Here is a 13,509-nt window from a genome sequence, read left to right on the forward strand (position 1 = left end):
AGCTGGACGCTGGAGAGGGTGGACGTCTCTGATGGATGGGGAATAACAATTAACGTTCAGCTACCCTAACGCCCAGCCTTGTGCTTAACACAGGAAATTGCCCACGGTTTAGATTTGATTACCGTATTTCTTTTTGGAAGATTGATTAGCTGATCATTTTAATATGTTATAGAATGTCGAGAATGCTGTGTGATTGTGTTATATTGTAATGAAGGAAAGAAATTACACTCATACAGTTCTCTCCACACACACACACACACACACACACACACACACACACACACACACACACACACACACACACACACACACGCTCTCAAACTCACTTAGTGAGGCCTGCAGGTATAAAAGTGACAGACTGGGTGTCGCTCCGCCTCAACCTTTCCGACGTATGACTGGGCCACCCAGGGGCCTTCTGGGAAGAGTCTGAGGATTTGGTTAGTGCTGACCAGGCACTTCCAGGTTCATTGGGACACAGAGTTCAACCGCAGTGTTGATAAAAGTAACACCTGACAAAAGGTGAAGTTGCAGAGTCTGGCAGAACAACTCATCAAAAAATGGTCTCAAAGTTCCAAAATTGGTACATTTTCTTTTTGCACTGATGGTTTATGCAGACACAGCAGCAACCCCATTCCACACACACACACACTCACACACACACACACAAAAGACAATACTCTGAATTGTGAAGCAACTTGTATGGCTCCAATAGCACCTACGTCTCATTTCGCCATATCAGTGTAGCAGAGTAAACGCTATCTGGCCCATTGGCGCAGCGGGCGCGAGCAGTGGGCGCGATCTTCTGGCTGGGAGCTGAAGAGGAGAAGCGGAGACATTGGCTCATAAATGATGGCGTCATTAGATAGAGAGCAAGACGGAGACAGACAGTCGTGGGAGGTGTAACAGACAGTCAGCTTTGGCCAAAGCGAGTCTGCTTGGTCTGTCTGTCTGTCTGTCTGTGAGTGTGGGTGTGTGTGTCTGTCTCTGTGGCTGTGCATCTGTGTGTGTGTATGTGTCTGTCTGTCTTTGTCAACATCTGTGTGTATCTGTCTGTTTCTGTCTCTCTGTGGCTGTGAATTTGCGTACGCGCGTCTGTCTGTCTCTCTGTCTGTCTGTGTGTTTGTGTGTGTGTGTGTGTGTGTGTGTGTGTGTGTGTGTGTGTGTGTGTGTGTGTTTCTGGGAATCAGTAGGTGCAGTGGGATAATTTAATTTGAAAAGAGAAATGACAGTAATCAGAGATTGATTGGTTTGGCAGAGGCTCTCACTGCACAACAGGCTCCTCAGACAGTTTAATGCCTTGGCCCGTTCGGTCGCATCGCAATCGATAGCCCCACCCACCCCCACCCTCTCCAGACTTGGAGCGGCAGAAGGCCGCAATAAAAAAGAATTGAAAACAGAGTGCCCAGATCAGTGTTCGTGACCTGTGTGAAATGTGTCGTGATAGTTTTTTTTTCCCGCCTTTATTTATTTATTTATTTATTTATTTATTTATTTATTTATTTATTTGTGTTAGTTTGTTTATATCCTCGCTCGCTCACTTACTTTGTGAAGGTGCCTTGGTGAATTTGAAGAGGCTGAGGCTGGCGTCTTCTGCCTGAGACAAGCTTGTCAGAAGTTGGATCATGGGAGATTTATAGTGTTTTGTTATGTATTTCTTTCTTTTTTTAAGTTTTTCTTTATTTGTTTGTTGGTTGGTTTGTTTGTTTAACAGGCCTTCGCTTTGTGGATGAGGCTCAAGAGCATCTATGTTTGGCTCTCAATAAAGTTATAAGTTACAAGTCTTTATTTGTCAGATGCACAAAATGACACAGGGTCAGACTGGGCACTGAAATTCTTATGACAATACGCCGCCCAAACCTACCATACCATAACATCACATACTATAACATAACAAACCATGACGTACACTCTGCACAAGTACTATGAACATAATTTACACATAATAAACATATAAACATATAAACATATAATAACCTAAATAACCTTACTCAATATACAAGATAAATATACAATACGATGTGCTAAACATATACCAACCTATACATATAATACTAAATATGCATATAACAGCCTTTACATATAATTAGTGCTGTCAAACGATTAAAATATTTAATCGCGATTAATCGCATTTATGTCATAGTTAACTCAAAATTAATCGCGATTAATCGCAAATTTGTATCTATTCTAAATGTCCCTTCGTTTTTCCATCATTTTATTTTTATTTTAATGCCCTTATCAACATGGAAAAGTGGATTGGCTTGCTTTATGCAAATGTTTTATTTTATTGAAAACCAACATTGCCAAACAGGGCGATACAAAATAAAATTATAAAGTGCACATTTCAGGTAAACAAGGACTCAGCCTATAGTGCAGTTAAACCATGGCTTAATATTTTCTTTTTTTCAAGTTTGCTGGGAACATAGCAGTCAGGCCTCTTATTTCAGAAACAATGAACCGTAACAGTTAGGTTACCAATAAAAGGTAAGCCTACTACTTCTTTGCTTTCAGCCAGCTGCCTGTTGACATTTTCAGACAACAGTGAAGCTCGCTTCTTTTGCACAACACAACTTTTAAAAGTAAACTTTCCATTCAGAAGCTTTTTAATAATCCATTTCGCTGTATCGCGCTCACCATTCACTCAAACCGTAACGTTAGCCACTACACAGTTTGCGAGGCCAAAAGGAATGTTAATCTAAAAAAAAAAAAAAAAAATGTTTTTAAAAAACTTGCGTTAATCTCGCGATAAAAAAATTAACGGCGTTAAAATGGGTTTGCGTTAACACCGTTAATAACGCGTTAAACTGACAGCACTACATATAATACTAACATATATACATATAACATATAATACACATATAATAAACTATGCTAACCTATACTAATCTACATACAACCCAGTGAGGGAGTTACAGGTAATGCAATTTTCTGATAAGTATTACTGCTAGTGCAAACAGTGGTAGGAAGTGACAGTATATTTAGTGTAGTGCAAACAGTAATATGAAAGTGGCGAGTACAAAAGTGGCGGTGGAGTATCAGTGTCCATTTAGCAGCCTGATAGCCCTGGGGTAAAAGCTGTTCTCCAGTCTTTGTGTACGAGACCGGATGCTCCGGTATCGCCTTCCAGAAGGCAGTGGGGTAAAAAGTCTGAAGGCTGGGTGGTAGCAGTCCTTTAGGATCCTGCCAGCTTTCCTGAGGCATCGTGTGTGGTAGGTGTCCTGCAGGGCTGGGAGCTCCCTGCCGATGATGAACTCCGCAGTCCTGACCACACTACGAAGAGCCTTGCGGTCCTTGGCTGTGCAGCTCCCATACCACACTGCGATGCACCCAGTCAGGATGCTCTCTATTGTACACCTGTAGAAGTTGGTGAGGATGACTGGGTTCATGCCAAACTTCTTCAGTCTCCTCAGGAAGAAGAGGCGTTTCCGGGCCGCTTTGACAACCTTGTCCGTATGAGCAGACCAGTTGAGGTCATCGCTGATGTTCACCCCGAGTAATCTGAAGCAGCTGACCTTTTCCACTGCGGAACCGTTGATGTACAGGGGTGCATGCTCCTCCACCTGCCGTCTCCTGTAGTCCACAATCATCTCCTTTGTCTTGCTGATGTTGAGAGAGAGGTTATTATCCTGACACCATGTAGTCAGGTTAACAACCTCCTCTCTGTAGGCTGATTCATCATTTCCAGTGATGAGGCCCACAATGGTTGTGTCATCAGCAAACTTGACAATGAGGTTGGAGCTGTGCGTAGCTGCACAGTCATGTGTGAACAAGGAGAACAGGAGGGGGCTGAGCACACAGCCCTGGGGGGTGCCTGTATTGGTGACTACTGTGGATGAGGTGCGGTCACCGATTCTCACCACCTGTGGCCTCCCCGTTAGGAAGTCGTAGATCCATTTGCATAGGGGGGTGCTTAGTCCCAGGTCTACAAGCTTCGAGACGAGTCTGGAGGGGATGATGGTATTGAATGCTGAACTGTAGTCAATGAACAGCATCCTCACATATGTATTCCCTTTGTCCAGGTGGGATAGGGCGGTGTGCGTGGTCAGGGCTAACACTAACCAATGTGTCTGTGTTGCCTGTGTGTGTGTGTGTGTGTCTGTGTATGTTTGTGTTTCCTTCAGTGTGTTTAAGGGTATCTGTGTGTGTATGAATGAACGTCTCTGTGAGTGTGTTTGTGCGTGTGGTGTGTGGGTGGGTGGGTGCGCTCACACGCAAGGTGGATCACTAATGTCCTCTAATCCCCACTCTAAACTCTGAGGAGGAGAGTGAGGATACCCTGAGTACACTAAACTGTGCCGACGGCCATTTTCATTAATACGTCCACTGCTGTAAGTGCATTAGTCACAGCTCGGTGACACCTGACTCCCCCCCCCTCTCTCCCTCTCTCTCTCTCTTTCTCTTTCTCTCCCTCTCTCTCTCTCTCCCTCTCCCTCTCTCCCTCTCTCTCTCTCTCCATTGTACCTCATTTTTTGTTTTGCTTTTCTTCTCATTATTCTTTCTTTGTCTCCCTTCTTCCTCTCTCGCTCTCTCTTTTCTCCCTGGCTTCCTTTCTCATCCACTCACCCTTGTCTTCCTGGTCACTCACTCTCTTTTCTTTCCATTCTCTTCTCTGTGTGTGTGAGATCTTCTCCGGCTGAGAGTGTATTCTAGTGTTCTCCAGTGAAGTGTAGGGCATGCTGTAATCCCAGCGCTGACATAGTCTGCTGACGGAGCAGACCTCTGCCAAGGCCATGCTACTGCCCCCCCGGCCTCCGCTTCTTTTCTCTCCTCTCCTTTCTTCTCTTCTCTTCTCCTCTCTTCTGTTCTGTTTTCTTCTCTCCTCTCCTTTCTTCTCTTCTCCTCTCTTCTGTTCTGTTTTCTTCTCTCCTCTCTTCCCTTCTCCTCTTTTCTGTTCTCTTTGCTTCTCTTTTCCTCTTCTTTTCTTGTCTTCTCTTCACATCTCTCCTGTCCTCTTTTCTTGCTTTCTCTTCTCACCTCTCCTCCTTTTTTGTCTCCTCTCCTCTCTCCCCTTCACCCCCCCCCCCCCCCCCCCTTAGCAGATGGCTAACGCTGGCCGCCTCTACTAATGAGGCCCGACAAAGGTAGAAAAGAGGAAAGATCCCTCCACCACCATCACCTCTACTCTCCTCCTCCTCCTCCCCTTCCTCCTGCTCTCGCTAAGCAGATTAATTAGTGGCTCTTTCCCTTATCGGCGGGGAAAGCACTCTCGCCGAGTCCCCAGGGACCAGCGCGCCAGGGAGGCTCACTCCCACCGACGCCCGTCTCCCTCCATTTTCACTGTGTGTGTGTGTGTGTGTGTGTGTGTGTGTGTGTGTGTGTGTGTGGTGTGTGTGTGTGTGGTGTTGTGTGAGAGAGAGAGAGAGAGAGAGAAAGTGAGTGAGTCAGTGAGTGAATGAATGTGTGTGTGTGTTTGTTTTTTGGTGAGTGAGTGTGAGTGCATCTGAGTGTTTGTGTGGGGCTGTGTGTGTTTCTGTGAGTGTGTGCCTCTGTGTGATTGTGTGTGAGTGTGAATGTGGGGTTGTGTGTGTGCGCGACATCCTCTAAGTGTAATAAATGTGTTTAAATGTACATGGGTTACTGTTTTCCATGTGGTTTGTTCGCACCACCACAAAGTATTTCTGCTCGAGTAGCTTCATGTTTCGTTTTCTCTCTCCCACTCTCTCTCTTTCTCTCTCTCTCTCTCTCTCTCTCTCTTGCTCCTCTTGTCTTTTTCCCCCCCTCATGCCACCCTAGTCTCTGTTATGGCCTCTGTAATCTGTGGAAGAATAAAGGGGTCTTTATGAAGCTTTCATGCTTGTCAGAAGGGATTGTAAGTTGGTGTAACCCCTTTCTGCTGGCGCCCGTCCGAGGTCACCCTGAGTCACACACAGTCTTTAGGATGCAGCCACCGGCCTCAAAGACTTTTGTTAACATGACAGACCCAGGGATGCCTGCTCAGTACCCCAGTGTATCCACCACTGCACAGGATACCTGCACACAATTACACACACACACACACACACACACACACACAAACACACACACTACTGCACAGGATACGTGCACACAATTACACACACACACACACACTACTGCACAGGATACGTGTACACAATTACACACACACACACACACACACACACACACACACACACACACACACACACACACTACTGCACAGGATACATGCACACAATTACACACATACATACACACATATACACTCACTACACACAAGGGCACACAAATACACACACACACACACACACACACACACACACACACACACACTACTGCACAGGATACTGCACACAATTACACACAACACACACCACAACTGCACAGGATATACACAATACACACACACACACACACAACACACACACAACACACACAATCACTACACACACTCTTTGTAGACACATATATGCACACACACCACAACTGATCAAGGTCATTTTCACCATAAAGTTTCACAGAGCCTCTCCCACCGTTTCCCCTAAGACTAATTAACTTTTTTTGTGTTGCTACAAAGCTCTTTAAAAATTAGCCTTAAATAGTGGTGCTGTTTGATGTTAAAAGCCGATTGCTGCAGAATTTAAGCTAAGCATTTCATCAATGCCAGGGGACTTCCAACGCGGCCTCTGCCTCTGCCTATGCCTCTATCTCTGCCTCAGTCTCAGTCTCTGTGGGGGCACAGGCCCCTGAGCTGATGTGGGTTAAACGGGCTTAGAAATCAGCCAATGGGGGGGGGGGTCGGATTTGGAGGAAGAAATGAGTATGTCACAGTGGTTTTTCTAATGTGTTTTTGCACACGAAAAGATAGTTAATTTTAAACAATTTTAGTGAGAATCATACGTATGGTTTTCAAGAACTGATCGGTTGCTTGTGTTGTGTGCTCTCAATCACAAATGTTTTGTCATGTTAAGATTGTCGTCACAAGAGTGGCGTTACTTTGTCTGGCTTTCGTAAAGGTTGTTATGTCTGTTTTACTTCCACACGTCCGTGTTGAAGGGTTGTTTCTATTTTGTTTCTCTTGCTCCCTCTCAGATTGTTCTTTGTTTTCCTCTCTTCTCATCCTCTGCTTTTCTCTCTCCTGCAGGCTCAGACCCCTCATAGCTTCCTCGCCCCAAAAGAAGAGAACTGCTTCTGAGGTGAGTTCCTTTATCCTCTTACAACTCTTTGTTGAAGAGGTCATTTTCTTCAGCTTCTTCTTAAAATACATAATTTAATCTAGTCAAAGCTTTTATTTTATTTATTTATTTATTTATTTATTTTCAATGTAATTATGTCATATTGATTCCTGATGTTGTGTTACATGTGACATGGGTTTTTCATCTGCGTTTCCTGAAGGAAATACTAGTGTTTCCAGAGCAAAGAATTACAATAATAATAATAATAATAATAATAATAAATAAATCTAAAATAAAAAGGAGCATTCATGCCTCCCCTGTGTTGAGCATCTGACAAAGACCTGTACGGCCGAAATATAGCATGTTTGTCTGGAATAAAGTTAGTAGCGCGTAATACTGTGTTAAAACCCTTCCCTCCTCCAGCTTCATCTATCCACTACCCGTATAGTGTCTGTGCGTAGAACCACGTCACAGACAAACCAATGTCACATCCAGTGAAAACATTATAGAATAGTTTCGACACTGGGGAGAGAAAAATGACCACTGAAGTTGGAAAACACTGGGTTGGGGTTTTAAATTGCAATTACCACGAGGTACATGTAATTGACCCCTATTTAAATAAGGGGAGAGAGCGTGATTGAGAATGAGAGAGAGAACAAAAGACACTACAGAAAACAGAAGAGACTAGAATAAACAAATGCAAGAGAGCGAGAGGGCGAGGGTGAGATAGCCTCTCATATCTGGTTGGCAAGGGTCAACTGGGTCAACTGTGTTGTTGCTAGGCAACCCTCTCGGTCTGTCCTGTTTGCTGAAATGACGCTGGTCTCTCGTTGGCAGGCCTGACCTGAGCGCGCTCAGTCTTACGTAACGATGGCCTTATTCCCACACAGGATGCTGATAAGCCCCCCTTTTCAGCAGAGCTATCAGTGGTGTTCTCTTCTTCCCTTCAAAATCTCTCAAAACATCAGAGCATCTCTGTCAGAGCCGTGGGTCTCTGTAAGGGTAAATTGGGGCTAATAGGGGTGGGGTGGTGGGGGGGGGGGCAGTTGTTAATATGACCTCTGACCCTCATTTATCAGCTCTGTTGTCTGAGCTTCTCGAAGAGAAAAGTGTGTATGCTTGATTGAACATGACGCCAAACAGAGGGCACCTCCACAGTTTTCATTCCACCATTTAGTTATAGTGTCTATTCATATTATCCACACACACACACACACACACACACACACACACACACACACCGCTCTCATCGCACACCGCAGCGTGTAAACCTGGCAATTACTCTCCATTTATCTCGGTCAGAGTGTCGTCTGCAATGCCTACCATGTCTACTGCTGACTGCAGCGGGGGGGCTTCTCCCAGGAGGCCCTGCAGGAGAGATAAGGCCAGCGGGCCCTCCCCAGAGTGGGTAGGAAGGGGGGGGCGGGGGGGGGTCTCGCTGCGCTGCTCTTTCCAAGACCCCTGGGTGTCGGAAGCCTGCTGGTCGTCCCGCCGGGATAACCTGGAGATCACGTTCGTGGCAGACAGGCGCCTGGCGGAGGAGGGAGGAGGGCAAAAAAGACTGGGCTATAATTAGATATCATTTTTTAATTATTCTGTCTTTTTTGCTAGTCTTCAGTGTTTTTTTCCTCCAGTATGTGATAATTAATTAGGCCTCCGTCTCCTCCGGGCGCTGCTCTCCCCCACCCTGATGCCTGCTGGGATATGCAGTCCTGCTGCTCTCAGCCTGTTTTCATTTCCCTCTCTCTCTCCCTCCCTCCACTCTCTTTGCCTGTCTGTCTATCTGTTTTTCTCTGTCTGTCTATCACTCTCTCTTTCTCTTTCACTGTCTTCCTCTCCCTCTCTCCCTCTCTCTCTCTCTCTCTCTCTCTCTCCCTCTCCCTTTCTCTCATTAAAAGCCCTTTGTCCTCTCTGTAATCACCCAGGAAGCCAGTGGGGATATATTATTGTCTGAGAGAAAAATATATGAAATGGGGGAAATCAAGCACAATCATTGCCACCTCTGAATGCAGCTTCTATTCCTCTGCTCTTCTTCCAACCCTTATTATCTTTTTCCATTTCTCTCTCCATCTCTCGTTCTCTCTCAGCCTTTCACTGAAAGCCCTGAGAGTCTTAACCCTCTGTCTCTCTCTCTTTCCCTCTCTCTCTCTCCCCCTCCCTCTATCTCTCTCTCATTATCATAGAATTAGCTGAAAAGGAAAGGAATTTGCCAAGAAAAAAACTGAGTGACATGCGGAATGATGAATTGAGTGTAATGTTGAGCAATCAGAGGCATTTACGGCATCAAGCCGTGGAAATCAAATTTGGTTATTTGTGTTGGTGATTGACAGCCGTAGTTGCCGAGTATGCCAGCACTGCATCAAGGCTGGTGGAGGCTGATGGGCCAAAACATGGGGTTTCACAGCACACAGGATGAGATAGTGTTTTAGCACACACCAAGGCCAGATCTCTCTGACGAACTTGCTTTTCCATGCACCTAAAGAAAACAGGCATCCTCCGATCTTACCACAGATGGCGCCTTACTATGCCGTGCCGCTGGCTCTGCCTGAACCTGGCTGCCTTGAAAGACCAGAGAGTGCCTTGATCATCGTCAGTCTTATTCCTAATGACAAACTCGAGAATTTCAGGTTGTCTATGGCATGCCACAGGCCACACATGGAAACCATGTGTGCACTACCACGGCCTTATTTGTAATAATATCGCCTACAATTTTATTTATATAGCATTTTGAATATTAAGCACCATGCCCATACCCAACACTAACCCAACAAAGGTAACAGGACTACTAATAATAAGAGGAGAGAGTGACTAATAGCAAGGTAAAAACAATACAAACGCAGAGAGACCTTGGGCCCTAATTTCACTGACGGCAACTGGCAACGAGCGAAGTCCGCCGCACATGAACCAAAGTTAATTTAATAAGCTGGTAAAATCATTTAGCTAATTTAACACCATTAGCAAGATCTTAAGCGCAAACACGGGTGGGTCAGCGCAATGCTCCCCTACTCCACACGATAACTTTAGTGCATGCGAGACGGACTGTGCTCGTTGAAATGCAATCAATGAAATCAGGTCCCTTTATGTGTATGTACACGACAGTAATAAGTCCCCTCTTGAACTCCTGATTCCAGGCGGTCACCAGTCCCCTCCCGTCCCCCACCGCTGCCGCCACCACCTCACCGGAGGCACACGCTGCTGCTGCCGTGCCCTCGTCCCCGCCGGTGCTGGAGAACGTGCCGGTGGAGTACGACGAGGCGGCCGAGGAAGAGGACGATGAGGAGGAGGCAGAGGCCGAGGAGCCCTGCGTGAGCGCCATCCAGCTGATGGGAGGGAACGGTGAGTCCTGGGTGTCAGCACACACACCCCATGATGTCATAAATGTTGGGTTGGCACTGCAGTCTCAAGGTGCTGCATTATTATTATCGTTCTACAGAAAACCCACTGGGAATACACACAGAAATAATCAATTAAATTATGATCGGTGAGAAACAAACACAACCCACAGTCACGCTTTACTGCAGAGAAGTAGAAAAGAGGAGAACCGACTGTCAGGTACTTTGTTTGTATAAAACAGGGAAAGTTCACTTTTCCCAAGTTAACTTTTTTTCCCAGTTAACCTTGGGAACCTTTAGATATTTAGTTTGACGAGACATCATGCCATGATCATTAAATAAAGGGATAGAACATTCATGCTCTGATTACAGTGTTATTCATAGTAATTAGCATCATCAGGTTCCTCAGCGGTGTTTGATGGTGTGAACATGAGAGAACTTTCCTATTTGTGCTTTTCTGTATTAGATTTATTACTGACTCTCTCTCTCTCTCTCTCTCTCTCTGTTTTCAGAGTATGGATGCGATGCTGAAGAGGAGGAGGCCTTTTAGTCGCTGGTGTTTTTTTTTTATTTTTATTCTATTCTAATGATATAAGCTTCTTTAATCCTCTTGCTCTCCTTGTGCTCCATCTCTCAGTGTTTGGCTGAGACAGAGGACGATTTCCAGCACACTGCCTGAGTCTCTCTCTGGAGACGCGTACAAGTCCCCAGGGTAGTGGTGACGGGTTTTTGCCCTCTCCGTGATTGCACTACGACTCCTGGTTGGCTAGATGAGATTGGGTGTGCAAGTTGGTCTCTGCTTTGCAGCAAGTGGATTGAGAACAAATCTTTCGAAAAGTCTGCCGACAAAATGGGACCATTCTCAGATGAAGCGATGACCTTACAACCAGCTTGGAAATGAAATAACGATTTTCAATGAATTCAGGAATGACTATCTATGGAGGTAGATTTTGTATTCTACAGTTCAGGGAATGTTGCAACACACACACACACACACACAGTTTAGCTTAGCTTAACTTGGCAAAAGCTACCTAATGAAATTTGTTTCCACAGAGATGGCTTATCCACAAAACCTAGTCCATCACAACAGTGAGCAATGAGTCAAAGCATGTCTACCCGTGAAGCTAGATCAGTGTTTGACCTTTCAGGGAAGCTGCACAAGAGGTAAGAAGGTAAGCAACTGCAGTCAGATTTGTGGAGATGAGGGAAGTGGTTCTGGAGGCAGATAAGCAATAGTGAGAAAGAAGAAATAGTGGAAGAAGCAGATAGGCTAGCAGTGCTGTCAGATTTGTTTGAGGTTGTTTGTTGCTTAGCAACAGCATCCCAATGAAATTGGATCCATAGAGATACAGACAAGGCTCCGTCTAGAAAACCCAGTCCACCACAGTAAAGTCCCGGTCCACAGAACTCCACTGTAGTGTCCCCTGATACGTCCTGTCCTCATAGAAGACTTCCCTGCGTCTGCAGCTTCGTCTAATCAAGCACTGAACTCCGTCCACAATCAAAGTAAAAGGAAGCTGATCATAATCACGCAGTTTCCCACAATTACAGTCACCTAAAGGAACTACAAGAAGGAAACTCACCAAAAACCAATGTGACACTGTATACATGTATTTGGAAACCTTGCCAGATGATTGTTTGTGATTGTTCAACCATTACGAGGAAGAAAGCATTGATCCTGCAAAAGAGTGCAGGCACTTAAGGGTCAACGCATGCAGTGGATTCCTGTAATTTTTAACCACAGATTCAGGATTGTTGAAAACATGAGCTCAAGTCTTTTATCTCCTTTTCACTTTTTTTAAGCCTGTAAATATTTTGTAGAGTATCGTGTTGTATTAAAGAGTGTTTATCTGTGTATGCCAGTTGTAAATATCACTGAATGTAAATTAAGTTTTGTTTAAAAAAAGCATAGCTCTTTGTATTATGGTTAATTTCACCCATGCCACCAAAAAAGTAATATTTGTACCTTTTATTTATGAGTTTGTGTCACATTTTAGAATCATTGTTTCTATGTTTTCTACTGAATGTTTTAATGTTTTATAGTTATCTAATTGTGAAACCTATGGATGGTTCATGTCTGTCCAATGTAGCAACAAGATAAGCAGCTTTGTTTGTGAAGAGCGTTTAAGGAGCACCACTGGTCACCATCCTGAAAACGAGGCATTCCACATGTTTAAATAAACTTTCTTTTTCTAAATGTCTCTCCCTCCTGATCGCCTCTCTGCTCTCTTTATCTCCACCTATGTGCTTCTGTGGAGGCTGGTTGTGTATCCGTGGGTATAGCACATCCAGGAGGCCGTGTGTGTGTGTGTGTGTAGATATGTTCTCCATCTCTTGACCAGACGCAATATAGACGTACCACCTCTGGAAGCAATGCTGTGTGTGTGTGTGAGATGTTCTTCAATCAAAAATGGACATCATACCACCAAGTGTGTGTGTGTCTGTGTGTCTGTGTGCACGTGTGTGTCTCTGTGTGCTTTTCTGTCTGGAGTCAACCTAACATCCCATTTCTATGCAGTAGGTGACATCAATTCCAGATTGAAAAATGAAATAAATGAATTCCCCAGTCCTACACTCATTTTTCACAGTTCCTCCAGACACCGACATTATTCCCCTCGTTTGTCACAGTTCCTCCAGACACCGTTAATATTCCTCCACATTTCTAGCTGCTGGGACATGCTCGGCTTCTCAGCCTCTTGTTGCTCAGTTAGCCGCATTCGGGCCTTTAACCGTAAACAGCCCCTATCATCTCTCTCTTTCTCTCACTCTCTCTCAGTCGTCAGACACGCACCCCTGCAGAAGCCTCCAGACAGGCACCCTGAAGGTTCAGCTGCGTGAGAGAGAGGGAAAGAGACAGAGCGCTCGCTTGCTCACACTCATCTCCAAGCCTGCATGGATCTGCCTACCGCCCTCAGGTGTGTGTGTGTGTGTGTGTGTGTGTGTGTCCTGCTCAGGAGTAGCAGATGGTTGTCCCCCCCACCTCACACAGCAGGCTCCACGGATCTCCACGATGATGTCATTGTCAGCCTTTGTGTCACCAGATTGTTCTTCCCCATGAGTCACGGCCG

The 13,509-nt window shown here is 45.2% G+C and overlaps 1 protein-coding gene across 2 annotated transcripts in view; it reads left to right on the plus strand.

Annotated features, from left to right (window-relative positions):
* Window positions 1–12,654, plus strand: part of brf1b (BRF1 RNA polymerase III transcription initiation factor subunit b) — a 76,109-nt gene extending 63,455 nt beyond the window's left edge. For both annotated transcript variants that reach the window (XM_031582224.1, XM_031582225.2), the window contains exons 17-19: window positions 7,079–7,130; window positions 10,241–10,445; window positions 10,954–12,654. In XM_031582224.1, the coding sequence (XP_031438084.1) occupies window positions 7,079–7,130; window positions 10,241–10,445; window positions 10,954–10,991 (295 nt within the window). In that variant the 3' untranslated portion in view covers window positions 10,992–12,654. The remainder of the gene's footprint in view (window positions 1–7,078; window positions 7,131–10,240; window positions 10,446–10,953) is intronic.
* Window positions 12,655–13,509: the final 855 nt, after the last annotated feature.

The sequence above is a fragment of the Clupea harengus genome, chromosome 15 (assembly GCF_900700415.2).
Source record: "Clupea harengus chromosome 15, Ch_v2.0.2, whole genome shotgun sequence".
NCBI classification, from domain to species: domain Eukaryota; kingdom Metazoa; phylum Chordata; class Actinopteri; order Clupeiformes; family Clupeidae; genus Clupea; species Clupea harengus.